Below are 14,599 nucleotides of genomic sequence, written 5' to 3'. Positions count from 1 at the left end.
TATCAACTCATGTGCTCATAGTCCAGTATTATATCCAGTAGACCGTCTTTCTCTCTCTCTTGATTGTAATTGCATTCTTCATGTAACAGAGCTGCTTTGGGAAATATATATAAGTAAACAGCAGTTGTTTAGTCTCAGGCTTGTCCTGAATTTGCAGATCTGTATCTAAGGTATTCCAGCCATAAACATCCACTCTTTTTTCTTCTTTCTCTTTCTTCTTCCTTGAGAGCATAGACTATTTAGAACTATGTTATTCAAAGTGATATACAGGAGATTTTGGGTACTATTTCTAGCGAACTGAGCAAACATGTAAGGGCTTTCTTATTGCCTCAAGGTGAGCAGTGTAACATTGTTATGGTAACATCAGTGTTGAGTGAGATCAAAATGGAAAATCATCTTTGAGAAATAACTGCTCTACACCCTTGAAGAGGTCTTTTATAGCCATGTTGCTATGTCAGCCTGTTGCTTCACATTTTTCTACCAATTTTTTTCTCTTCCTTATCTCCTGTTTTTTTTTTCTACTTCCTCCTTTCGTCTTGCTCTCTCCCTCCTGCTTCTCTTTAGATGTTTCAGTTTTAAGACAAAGTGATTTCTTGCCTATGAATGAAAGAGCAATCTCATTTCAACTTAAGTTTGTACATTTTGGCCTCTGGGGTGGCAAAGAGCTAAGAATTCTAGGTTAACCCTTTCGATATCAATCTGTTCAAGACCACCCTTGGCTCTGTGATTATAACTTGCTGAATTTAAAGTGATCTAAATGAAAATCTCCCATCAACAAAATTTTGTGTTAATTTATGATCCAAACACAGCCTAATAATGACATTTATTTTAATGAATTCTTCATTATTCTAAAAATTAATTGAAACAAAGGCATTGAATTTTAACAGAAATATGGAATGAAAAGGTTATGCTAAAATGGTCAGTCTTAGATGGATTTGTTTGTAAAGAGACAGCTTTTGGCTTTTGAGATGAGGATGGGTTGACAAATTATCAAGAGTTGTTATTTTGATTGTTGTATTTGCCTTAAATCAGACTTGATTGGACTAATGTATGATCAGATATGTTCTAGTCCTGACCATCCCATCTTTATTCAACATAATGTATATAGGAGTGGAGGCACATGGTTTAGCGGTTAGATGTGTTGGACTCATAGTCATAAGATTGTGGTTTTGATTTCTGAAATGGGCAATATGTGTTCTTGAGCAAAGTACTTCACTTCACGCTGCTTCAGTCCACTCAGCTGGCAAAAATGAGTAATCCTGCGGCAGGCTAGTGTCCTTTCCAAGTGGGGAATATATACTCCACTGAAACCGGGAAATCGGCCCTTATGAGCTTGGCACGGCTTGAGAAGGATCTTAATCCTTTTTACCCTAATGTATAGAGAACTATATTATCCAGTGTGTTTACTCTTCCTTTAAGGTGATAGGGAATGATTTCAGGTAGATTTTGCTATTAATTCTAGTAAGTCAAGCAACTATGTCAAGGAGCAAAGCAAAGACATGTGAGAAGGTGTTAGACTTGTCAGTTGGTCTATAGAAATTCAAATAGTACATTGTTTGTGTGTTATTTACTTAGTAACAGTGAGTAGGAGGGTAAATTTCTCAAGGTTGGACATGAAAAATGGGATTGGGTGGATGAAAAATTGGGTCACTTTGAATGGGTGTGCATGTGTGTGTATCTCTCTCTCTCTCTCTTTCTCTTAGCAAGAAATATGTAATAACAGTACTATACAATAAAATTTATTTGCCAATCCAAAGTGGGATGATGTTACGACTTTTAGCCCCAGGAAAACGTAGACTTCACTGTACAATATTATTACTACATATTTCTTGCTCAGAGATTTAAAACTAGTTGTTTTTCTCTTTATGAGATCAGTGACTGTGTGTCGCTTTAAAAGTATATAATGTGAGCAAGAGCGAGTGGCTGCTATCTCTAGCTGGCGGTTGTCCTGTACCGATGAAGGGAAATTAGCCAGAAACCATTGGTCTACAGGTATGGCTACGGCTAGAAAGGGAGCAGTTGACTCCCTTGCTCACAGTATATGGACACAGATCATGTGTTGGTAGCCAGCTGGAAAAAAATGAGATGAAGAGAGACAAGCAACCCCTAGGTACCTGAGTGGAAGTGGTATAACATAAAGCCAACTCTGAAACCTCCATTCCAAATGGGAGCAGCATTCCCCTGTGGGTGTCCCCTGAGTTTTGTAGAAAGCTAATAGTTGTAGATGAAGGGGACTGGATCCTGGCTCTGAAGAGAAAGGCCAGCCCTTGGTTTGCTTTGTAGAAAAGGAAACTTGTAACATTACTCTGTGGTCGTGTTTTAAAATTATTTGCAGCCAGCACTGTTGTTTGCAGTTATATAAAGCATAGGTACTATGTGGAAGCATAGGTACTATGTGGAAGCATAGGTACTATGTGGAAGCATAGGTACTATGTGGAAGCATAGGTACTATGTGGAAGCATAGGTACTATGTGGAAGCATAGGTACTATGTGGAAGCATAGTACCTAATTTAATTCACATTTTTAAAAATTAATCTTGTATTGTAGCTTTGATGTTGTGAAGAGGTGGTTGTTTATTTTCAGAATGACATTGCAGGGTAGATGTGAGAGGTTGTATCTGGCCAGTTTGAACATAAAACAGGTAGAATATTCGGGCTGAATATAACCAGTTTAAATACTAAAGAGTTACAGAACAGTCACTCTAATAAAAGCTGAGGTGCTGGTGTGGCTGTTAAGAAGTTTACTTCTCAATCATATTGTTTCAGATTCAGTCATACTGCATGGTACCTTGGGTACGTGTCTTCTACAATAGCCCTAGGATGACCAAAGCCTTGCAAGAGGATTTGGTAGATGGAAACTGAAAGAGCCCATCATGTGTGTATGTGTGTATGGTGTTGTCTCCTTGTTTTCACATCATGTGAGTTGTAAATGAGTGCCACTGTCATACAAGCAGTGGCATTCATTTCCAATATTCTGCAAAAACATGTCTGGCCATATGGATATGTTATCTAGCTTGGAGACAATCTGCCTCCATAAACTCTGTTTGACCCATGCAAACTTGGAAAAAGCGGATATTAAAATGATGATGATGATACAAAGTAGAGGGAACTGTTTAGCCTTAAGACAATCTCTTTATTACCAGCAGCATGGTAAAATGTACCCAGTTTGTGGCAAGATTGTGAGACATTCCAGTCCATGTCAGAATAGAAAAACAGATGTATGTTGATGATGATCGTTGACTGAGCTATCAAGTATTATTATCTTATCTAGGAACACAGTGCATACTCAAAGATGTGAACTATTAACTCTTTGATTCTTGTGTGTGTGACTTCTATAAAAGAAACCTGCAAATGTTAAATAAAAAACAAGCAGCCAGGTCTCTTAGTAGTATTGGCATTTTAAAGTGGAGAGAAATATGAATATGAATATAAAGAAATGATTTAGATCAAAAGCTTGCATGTGTGAATATGGATATCAGATTTCAATCTCCTGGGGCCCCAGATCTAGTTACATATTTGCCAGCTTTGAAAAAAATCTACCACCACCTCAATATTAATAAATCGCAACTTCTATGAGTGCATGTGCACACACACACAGACACTCACACTCATGCTTATATATATGTGCACACATACATGCATGCTGTGCATTTGCAGACTATTGAAAAAAAATTATTTTGCTTTAAGTAGAAAGTGTTCCATTTTTTCCCCTCCTCTTTGTAAGGAAGATACAGTCAAATGAATCACCTTCAGTATATTGGTGCTTATTTTATTGACCTCAGAATAAAAGGTAAAAGTCAACCTCAGAAAGATTTTAAACTCAGAACAATGCAGAAACGAATAGTAACACACATATGATAAATCTCTAGCACTGTATTGGTTTGCTCTATTGTTAGGAAAAAAAATTGTTTTATCCCTATTCGATTTGCAAGTGTACTGGTTCTTTGAATGGAAAGCTAACAAACAGAATAGGGAAGCTGGAGATAGGAACTTTGCTAATAATAAACTGCTTAGTTTCATGTATTAGAATATTTTTATCCCCCTCCATCACCACTATAATAATAATAATAATAACAATGATGATGATGATAAATATAGAAAGAAAAAGAGGTGTTCTACAATGAAGATTTAATATCGAGTGAATTTAAACTGCCAAAAATTTTTTTTCTAATATGCTTTATTTGTATAGTAGAGGAATTTAGTTGAATTAAATCCTACTGCCAATCCTCAAATCAAACATGTTGATTCTGAAAGCCAAAGAAGATCAATAAAAGCTGAATACTATTGATTATTAATTTTTTTTCCTCTGTGGTGCTTCATGGGAAGGGACAAATTCCTCATACTGTAGTATGATATATTTTAAGAATTACTGAGTCAATTTGGTCTTCTTTTGATTTCACATGTCACAGTTTGTATATTGCATTTAAATTTAGATTTTTCTATGCTGAGATAGAGACGAGAGAATTGGTTTTGAAAACTGTTTATGTGAGGTTTGACTCCTCATGGATTATGATCAAATGTCTTGTATTGCCATACTAGCTGGGTTGGGTGGGACTACCACAGCATAACAGCTCTGCATTTGTAGCAGTCCCTTGGCATTGTGTTAATGAGATCCAACACCTCACGGTTAAGGTCCACTACTTTTACATTTTACTCAGCCCCACTACTCCCTCCCACTTGGAAATTTGTCATCTTTCATAAGTACCATGTGTCTGTACAGTACAGTCTTTTGAATACTTCAGCTGATTCCTCCTGTGGTGCCCGTTTTTAATTCATCTGCCTTCCACTTCAACAGAAAACTTCCAACTAAGCTAATATCACTGTGTAGGAACGATAGATTTGATAGGGAATTGAATTTAGTTTCAATCTTCTTGGCAAATGATGGAGAGTGCAATAAAATAATTGTTAGTAACCTATATACTTCGTTCAGTTTTATCAAATGTATCCTCTCCCTTTAGAAGATTGGACTTGCATAACAGTTCTGAGATACATCTCACAGATGATTTGGGATGCATCATCAGTGATTTTCTGGGGTCTTGGAGGCTTTCAAGTTTTTCAACATCAGACTGCTCCCTAACTCGGTTGACTTGGCCAATGTTGAAACAGTCCCAGCTTGCATCTCAATAGTCGCAAACCACCAGCTTGCTCTCTCTCTCTATCCGGAGCCATCTGGTAACCTTCCCTTGGCTTTGGTAATGGAATTTATGTCCCTCCTCTTACCTACACCAATTACTCCAATTTCAGTCGGGGCTTTACAGAATGAAGATAAGACTTGCATAAGGACATTTTATATTTTTTCACTACTTTTGCGGATTCTCATGACTCTCTATCCCCTTGCAATTTCATTATTATGAATTTGAATTGGGAACATGAGTCATAGTGAATCTTTCATCAGCTGATCGCACAACCATGGATGCATTGCAGTTAATCTCTTGGTAGAGCTTGGTGATCCTGATTGTTGATCTTCTAAGGATTCCTCCACTCGACATCAGTTGAGCTCTTTTGCAACCTCTTCACAATCCACCATGCTGCAGTCCCATGACTTCACCATATCCGTGACAGGGTGGCTGAACAGATGCTATGCCTTGCCAAAGGGCAGCCTGTAACTATGCATGGCATGGTTGTCACTTTGTGAGGTATTTCCAAAATACTCACATACCCAGAATATATATTTAGAAGTAAGTTGAAGAGACAAGTGAGTCAAGGTTTTGATTGTTCAGTTGTAACTATCACAAACATATCTTCATGTGTGTTAGAAACTATTATCATGCTTCTTTTCCCTCTCTTTGCATGAATTAACTCAATCTTTCATCTTGTCTCAGATGAGTTTTCTTGTTTATTCTAAGCTCTAAACTAATTATTTTTTCTTAATTTTAGTCAGCCTCAAACATTTATTTGACTTCTTTCCCTCATATTAGCATGGATTGAATGGTTCCGTGAGTTTTGGTGCCTTGCATGCACTGACTACACTAACCCACCAGCTGTGAACATACAAGTGCAGTACTTTGTTGATCTGTTCACTCTATAAATCTGAGGATTTTATTTTTATTTACGAGACATGCAGTGACTGAGTGGCTCCTAGTTCTTGTATGTGCTGTAATGTGTTTCAGGACAAAACACTCAATTCCATTTACTGTATTACCTCATGCTTTTAGAAGAAAACAGTTGTTCACAATATTCTCTGTTGTATAAAAGCAGATACTAACCTAAATTGGATTCTGGTTCTTCTTTCAAGGAATATATTTCTAACAAATTTTCATTTCTTCCTTTAGTTTATTTTCTTTAACTCTCTCTCTCTCTCTCTCTCTCTCTCTCTGTTTATACTTCACTAGGTAATTTACAATTGATTTATTAATAGAATTTTTTTTAGGTTACAAATATAGATCAATTTTTTTTAACATGTATATATGTATCCTTGCATATATATATATATATATACACACATACACATACATACACAGATATATGTATATATACATAGATGTATGCATATATATATATATATATATGTATGTATATATATATATATATATATATATATATATATATATCTCCATGCATACGCAATTTAGAAATTTTTTTCTTTTAATTTTGTAAGATTCCCCTGAAGCCAAGCTTCACCTTGATTCCTGTTAGTGTACTAATCAAAGATAAAATTTTAAATGTGAGCATCCAATACTGTTGTTAGGACATTGGCCAATGATTGCATATTTTTTTGTAACTTAAGTATAGGCCACGAAAGTTAATTGAAAAGAATATTCTCATGTGTGTGTGTGTGTGTGTGTGTGTGTGTGTGTGTGTGTGTGTGTGTGTGTGTGTGTGTGTGTGTGTGTGTGTGTGTTTTAAGTAAATGCAATGAAGCTATGTATTCACCATCATCCTGAAAATAACCTATACTTGGTTGGAAATTATTATCATTTACCTAATTGGTGAAGAGTGGAAAGTGTAGGTTGGTGGTAGTGGTGGGGAACCCAGTTTGATCATTCAATTAATCTAGGATCGTTCTCTCTCTACCCACATTTATGTACTGTGAAAGTGAAAATGGCTGCATGGATAATATTGAATCATCAACCACTAGGTACTGAGTTTAACACTCATGCTGCTATGGAGCATGTTGAACTAAGTCAGATACTCAATGTATTTGATGGCTTATAAGACCTGCTCTTTTTCTTAAAAAAAAATGAAGATAGCTGGACAAACATCTTAGGCCCTATATGCAAATTTGCACCTATATTACATGCATAGATGCAATAAAAACTTTTATCCCTGAAAATTGGGGTGTGTTTGATATGCCCATTTGCTTTTTTGTGTCATCAAATATGGTAATTCTATGTGTGTTCAGTGCACAGACTGTAAGCAATAGGTTCTGTATGTTATGGATGTGTTACCTGCAAGGTAAACGTTGACCTGAACATTCTTAGGTTTTGCTGGGTGTTCCTTTATTTAGTTTTGTGTTAACCAAGATATGCTCTTGTTTAACCCCAAGTCATCTCTGATCAAGCTGATATATAATCAAAAGCATTCTGATATAGTGTATGTTGTCCTGGGCAAAGCATAAAACTGCCTTGCCCAGAACAACTGACGTTCTTGCTCAGAAACTGAGGTCTTTTTGGAGAGAAAGGAATTACTTTTTAGTATCCTAACTCCTTGGTTTACTCAGGCTTGTGGTAATACCTGAGGCCCCCAGTTATGGACCAGTATTATACAGGCCCACCAATGTGTGGACCATGGCCTAATGTCACATCAACTAGGCCCCCTGCTTAATAGTTAAACAAGCTCTGTGTCTTGAGGGTAAATTTGGGAGAGCAAGAGACTAGCAGAGTAAACTGTAAATGAACTGAGAGAAGTCGATGGAAAACCCCTGCTGTATTTGTCTCAAGAAAAATCATGATTCTTCAGATTGGCATGGAGGTTTGTGATTGCTCATGCCTCTCATGTAAGAAAGTGATAGTGTATATAGGAGTTCATAATTCAATACATTCCATTCTTTTTTAAAAGCTCACAGGGCATAATTTGAGATTTGGCTGTTATTTCTAGCAGGTCAAATGAGTATGTATAAAGCTCCTTTGTTGACTGTTACTCAACATGGTCAACCTTTTTCCTTCCATATTTCTGCTAAAATACACTGTCTTTGTTTCAATTATTTTCAAAAATAATGAAAATTTATCAAGCTTTGCTTTTGTTCAACTGATGTTTGGAACATAAATTAACATGAAATTTTGCGCAAGGATGACCCAAGCTGGATTGACATCAAAAGGGTTAATATAGGGGAATTGGTTTTGAGTATAAAGTTGAATTAAATATTTTACAATGCAATAGCAGCAGTAGTAAATCAAAATAGCCATCTATGTATCATAATTAATGTAAGTACACCATTGAAAGATAAATTTACTATGATATTCATCCAGAGATATCATCTCTTATGAACATGCTGTGTTTAAAAAGTATAATATTCAACTGTAGGAAACGAAATCAATCCCAGTGGCTACTGAGCCACTGCTGGGATGATTTTTATCTCCCTCTATTGTATACTATGTTTTTAAAAAGCACATCCATAAGAGAGATTATTTTAGGATGAATGCTGCAGTAAATAGGTTTTTCAATGATGTATTTGCATTATGATTCATCGATGTTCAAATCTTACTGGAGCTGACTTAACATTTTCAAAGTAAGCTTACTTGTAAATTAATCCGAATAATCTTCTGGGGTCAGTTTAAATCTTTAGCATTCAGATTGCTCCATCAGATATAATGTATATTGGTTCCCATTGTTTTTAATTAATCATGTATTGTGTTGTCACTTCAAGGTTTCATTGATGTGATTGTTTATTTTTAATGAGACATTGTAGGGTAGGTGTGAAAGGCCAGATCTGGTTTGAACATAAAAACAGGTAGAATATTTGGGCTGGGTACGACCACTTTGAATGCTAATGGGTTAAATGCCTTTTACATTAACAGTACAAAAATTAATCTTGTATCCAGGCAAATGAAATAAATACTTTTCTTGCTCTGTACAAGTGTGGCAAGTTGTATTTGCTTGTCTTTTTGTATAAAACGGATGTGTGGCCTTCATACTCTTCTATGGGCATTAGTAACGAGAGTGAGTCAGTAAAGGGGATTAAAACTAAGATTGACAATGTGATCATCACAAATCTAATCTCTAGTCAGTCAGTCACTACTTTCTCATAATTAACATACTTAATTCAGATATCATTAAGAAGTCTTTATTTAGCAGAGAAGATAGAATTTAACAGAAAATTTATGTGGTAGCCATCACATAAAATTTTTTTGTTTGTTATTCATATATATTGAACATATATTAGTCATTATTATATTATTATTATTATCATCATCATTCGTCTGCTGCTATGTTCTGAGTTCAAATTCTGCCAAGGTCGACTTTGCCTTTCATCCTTTCGGGGTTGATAAATTAAATACCAGTAAAACATTGGGGTCAATGTAATTGACTAGTCCCCTCCCCACAAATTTCAGGCTTTGTGCATTTAGTAGAAAGGATTGTTATTGTTGTTGTTGATTGTTAGCACACTGGGCGAAATGCTTCATGGTATTTTGTCTGCCACTATATTCGAAGTTCAAATTCGGCCGAGGTCAACTTTGCTTTTCATCTTTTCAGGGTCAATAAATTAAGTTGATGTAATTGACTAGCCCCCTCCCTCAATTTCCAGGCCTTGTACCTAAGTAGAAAGGATTGTTGTTGTTGTCGTTGTAGTTATGCCAGCAAGCTGGCAGAATTGTTAGAGTCCCTGACAAAATGCTTAGCAGCAGTTTGTCTGTCCTTATATTCTGAGTTCAAATTCTGCCACGGTCAACTCTACCTTTCATCCTTTTGGGCTTGATAAAATATGATCAGTGTCATCCACTCTTTCTCTCCCAACAAATTTGAGGCCTTGTACCTATAGTAGAATTTTTTAATGATATAATCAAATAGTCTATGCTAATTTATTATCATAAAATATAATTGAAGAGAATTTGGCTCCTATTTCTATCAGTCAAACTGGTTGGTGTATTACATAGAAGATCTACATTTGCTCCTAATTTTGTTGTTTGTGTAGGTCCTGAGGTGCAACAGACTGACTGACCACTTAGTTTTGATTAGAACTGTTTGAAATTGTTAATGGGATTGGATCAGAGAACAAACAAACAAACAAACAAACATTGTAACTTTCCAACTTTCTTGCTTTTGTTGTTATTGTTGTCTCCCTCGCCTCATCTCACCCCAGACTTTCATATTTATGCTAACAAACAAATGATCATCACCGTCAACACCATTTCCAGATATTAAATTACTCAATTAGCAGCATTTTTTAAAATTCTTTTTTTTCTTCTTTTTTATACTAATGAAATTTCTATATCTCCAGGTGTTGAATCTAATGCTTTTTCTTACTAATTCTGTTGTTTTGTTCTATCAGGTATTCTAGCTACATTATACCACTGTAAAATATAATGAAACTCTTCTTCACGTTGCTACATACAAATACGCAAAAAAAAAAAAAAAAAAAAACCCACTCATTTGATTTTCAATATTTACTCATAATGTAAATTGTATGGATGCGTATATTATTGAGTACTGCTGTACTTTTGAAGATGTTCCTTTTTGTTGTTGTTTTTTTTTTGTTTCATATGTTTGTCATTATTTGATAGAAAAAAAAATACATGATCTTTTTTGTGTTTTGTTGTTTTTTTTTAACCAGTGCTTTAGCATCTTGATTTTAACCTGAAAACTTTTCCTTCTAACAGCAATTTGCACAAGGAAAGTCTGAAAGACTTTCTGATGGAGATTCCGATGACAAAGATAGGGTAAATAATCTTCGTTTTAGTAGTCTGCCTGTCTGCTTGGTATTTCTCTGGTCTATTGGTCAGTAATTAGTTATATATATATATATATATATATATATATATTTTTTTTTTTTTTTTGGGTGTATCTAGGTATTTGTTATATTGCTTTTGTTGTGACTTATATGTCTGTGGCCACTGCATGTTGTCATCAATTTACATAGCCAAAAGATAAGCATGTTTCATTGGGAATTGCAACATTTTAAAATGTATTTCAGTTTCTAACTTTATTCCATTTCACAGTTTTTATAAATAACAATTTTTTAAAAATATATTTTAATTTATATATAATCTTGTATATTTATGTGTGTGTGAGTGTTATTTATATATATATATATATATATATATATATATATATATATATAAAAATAAAATGTTGTATAAAGTAGGGTTGAATAAATTATATTCGTGTAATCATATTTAAAATGTCCAAGTCCCTTTGGTTATGAAAAGACCATCTGCTTTGGAGATAGTCCCAGGAGAAAATTCTTCTCAACATGTGTGGAAGAACATTTTTGGGCTGTGGATGATGTTATTGGATTGTTAGTTAAATGATAGAGCAAAGTGATACTGAAATGCATGCATCCTAAAATGTAGTGACATCATTCACTGCCCATAATGAGTTCTCACACAGGAGGAGGAGAATTTTCTCCCAGGACTATTTCTGCAATGGAAGGTCTTATTATGTCCTATTGAACATGTTAAATATAACTTTACACAAATGAATGAATATTTATATATATATATATATATATATATATATATATATATATATATATACACATATGCACAGGAATGCTGTGTAGGAAGAAGTTCTATTTGTGAACATATTCTGGTTTCAATCCTACAGCGTAGTACTTCAGACAAGTGTCCAAATGTCTTCTGCTATGGCTTGGGATTGACCAATATCTTGTGGTTGAAATTTGGTGTATGGAAACTGTGCAAAAACCTGTTGTGTGCACGTGTGTGTATCCTTGCTTGTGTTTATGTTTACATTGGTCTGAAAAGCAAAAAAAAAAAATTCTTTATATTCGGTCACTTTACGTCCTTATGTGATTTAAGAGTTTGACAAATAGAGAACAATGAAATGAGTACACACACACTTTATATATCAGCAGAAATTTTAGGATGCTATGAAAACATCTGACAAGATCCCTATTCTTGTATTCCTTCATTCTATTGTCACATATCATTGTTTCTCTATCTGGAATGAGCGAAAGTGAATTTGTTTTATATATATATGTATCTTATATATCTATTGCATGAATTTCTTCTGAAAGTTCTTAAAATATTTTCTCACAATGCATTTTTGCATCCATTTCGCAAAATATTCTTTTCTTTCTGTACATTTTTAGAGACTCTCAAAGTTTTTCATGATAGAATTTTTTTTTCTTTTTTAAAAGAAGTTACTATTATAAGGGAGGAGGGCAATTATCAGAATCAACATTCTTGTATCAGCATCAATACACTAATCTTATTCCTGTACAGATTATGTCTTATTAATGAGACCAGTTTAAAATTAAATGAAGGTTCTAAGCTATGTTTAATCCATGAATGACTAACCCTCTCCAAATTCACTCATCCAAATTATTAGTTTGCCTCAGTTGGAAAAATCCAAGAACATCATCCTCATCATTAGGTGTCATCTGCTCTTGGCAGGTTCAATACCAAGGATCTCCATTCTTACACATTCACCATATGATAGTTTTGTCCAGTCCTTGATGTTATCAAACCAGTTTGTTTTAGATCTTCCTTTTGAGTGTTTGCCATCTATCTTTCCCTTTAGTAATGGTTTTTACTCTTACTATGCAATCAAAGTATTCTAGCTTTCTTTTCTGTTAATAATTGAAAGTAATGATCTTTTTCTTTTTGCTAGTTTGACATTCTTTTCTATGTCAACATTTCAAAAGCTTCTAATTTGTCAGTGTTTTCATCAATGTCCTTCACCTTGTTACAGTTTAGTCCAGTCCTTGATGTTATCAAACAAGTTCTTTTTAGGTCTTCCTCTTGAGTGTTTGCCATTTATTTTACCTTGTAGTAATAATCTTTATTCTTAATACATTAGCAAAGTACTTTAGCTTCCATTTTTATTTTTCTATCTTTAATACTTGAAAGCTTAACATTCTTCTGTGCAGCCACATTTCAAAAGCTTTTACTTTATCAGAGCATTTGTCAAATGTCCATGTTTCTCTGCACCATATAGTAATGTGGACCATATGTAGCATTAAAATAGCTTTTTTCTTGTTACATGTTTTTGCTGTAACACCAGTTTGTGTTTTTGTAATACAGTGACGCTTGAGCTACACAAAGTCACTTTAGACCAAAACCTTGTGTTAGTAAAGTTACACAGAAACCAACCTGGAATAGAAATATGCATCCGCATAAAAATTCATATTGACTCCAGGTATTTCATCATATTCTAGAGACAATGACATTTAGATCTGCCTTCTGTTAAATCTCTTAAGTCATCTCTATAGGTTATCTGTAGAATTTAGATCCAGTACTGAAAGTTACATCATTTCATATACAAATATGTCTGTGTAAACAATGCAATTAAAGATGGAAAATTATGGTAATGTGGAGCTGAGGAAGGAACAATAATTCCTAAAATATGTATACACAACCATTATCTATTTTCCTATGTTCAATCACATTTTTTACGTAGATGTATTTACATACGAAATGATCGGTGTTGGCTCTAAATTCTATAGAAAACCTGTGGAGGTAACTTAAAAGTGATTGCTTCACACTAACACAAAAGTAGGGCACAGTACTTGGTAGTATATTCTGGTTGCAGAATGAAATACAGTGTCCCTGTCAGCAACTAATATTTATAAAATCTATTTTCCTGTTTCATTCCCCTTTAGGATGCTTCATAGGAAAATTAACCCTTGCTGCATGGGAACCAAATATACCCAGTTCCATGTATGTGCACTTGTGACACAAGAGCCAAGTATATTCAGTTCTGTGCTTGTGCACTTGAAACCCGGGAACCAAGTTAACTTATCAGTACACTGAAGTCCAATTAACTCCAGTACTTGGGTAGCACTTACATTAACCCCACCCCAAGACTCCAGACAGATGAAAAGCAAGGTTAACCTCTGTGGGGTTTGAATTCAGAATGTAGAGCAGCTAAATATCATTTTTTTTTTGTCTGACACTCTAACAATATTGTCACACTTACCCTGTTTTAAGACTTAGTATTAAATGTTCTGGTAATACTAAGTGAATTGGATTATGATTTAATCTGCAAGATAAATTAACTCTTACATGTTTTCCAACCAACATATACTAAAAAGAAAGGGGGGAAAAGAAAAGACAAATGTGTACAAGTAATTAATACATGCACAAAAGGTTAGTAGCATAAAGTAAACTAGTAATTAATAATTGTTTATGCATTCACTGCTATATACTTTTATCACAGGGAAACCCCAAAAATGTCTTTTAGCACGAATTAAAAATGACAGATTTAATACATACCACTAAAGATCAAATTTTATTGTGTATAATAAGAGTATAGACAGTTAATTAACAAGTGAACGTGGGACTCAGTGGAAAACCTGTTATAAAGATTTAAAGTAAGAGGAGTGAACATGAAGTATTTTGCTGAGTATTTAAATTATGTAATTTATATTTTTTATTTATTTGTTATTTATATGACATAGTATGCACATTTTATCTTTACTTGCCAGTAGAAAGAGGCTTGTGAGAAGTGATTTGCACCTGGTTACCAGGTGTGTTGCCTAG

At 34.4% G+C, this 14,599-nt stretch overlaps 1 protein-coding gene across 50 annotated transcripts in view; it reads left to right on the top strand.

Moving 5' to 3' along the window:
• LOC106882013 (epsin-2) overlaps positions 1 to 14,599 on the top strand; it is a 99,217-nt gene that overhangs the window by 25,169 nt on the left and 59,449 nt on the right. For 28 of the 50 annotated variants that reach the window (XM_089339400.1, XM_089339393.1, XM_089339371.1 and 25 more), the window contains one exon: positions 10,757 to 10,816. The exons of the other annotated variants lie outside the window; for them this stretch is intronic. In XM_089339400.1, coding sequence (XP_089195526.1) covers positions 10,757 to 10,816 — 60 coding nt within the window. The remainder of the gene's footprint in view (positions 1 to 10,756; positions 10,817 to 14,599) is intronic. 50 annotated transcript variants of the gene reach the window in all.

This window comes from Octopus bimaculoides, chromosome 21 (genome assembly GCF_046866305.1).
Source record: "Octopus bimaculoides isolate indiv1 chromosome 21, ASM4686630v1, whole genome shotgun sequence".
NCBI classification, from domain to species: Eukaryota; Metazoa; Mollusca; class Cephalopoda; order Octopoda; family Octopodidae; genus Octopus; species Octopus bimaculoides.
The sequence above is the reverse complement of the archived record's forward strand: the minus strand, read 5'-3'. Positions and strand labels throughout refer to the sequence as shown.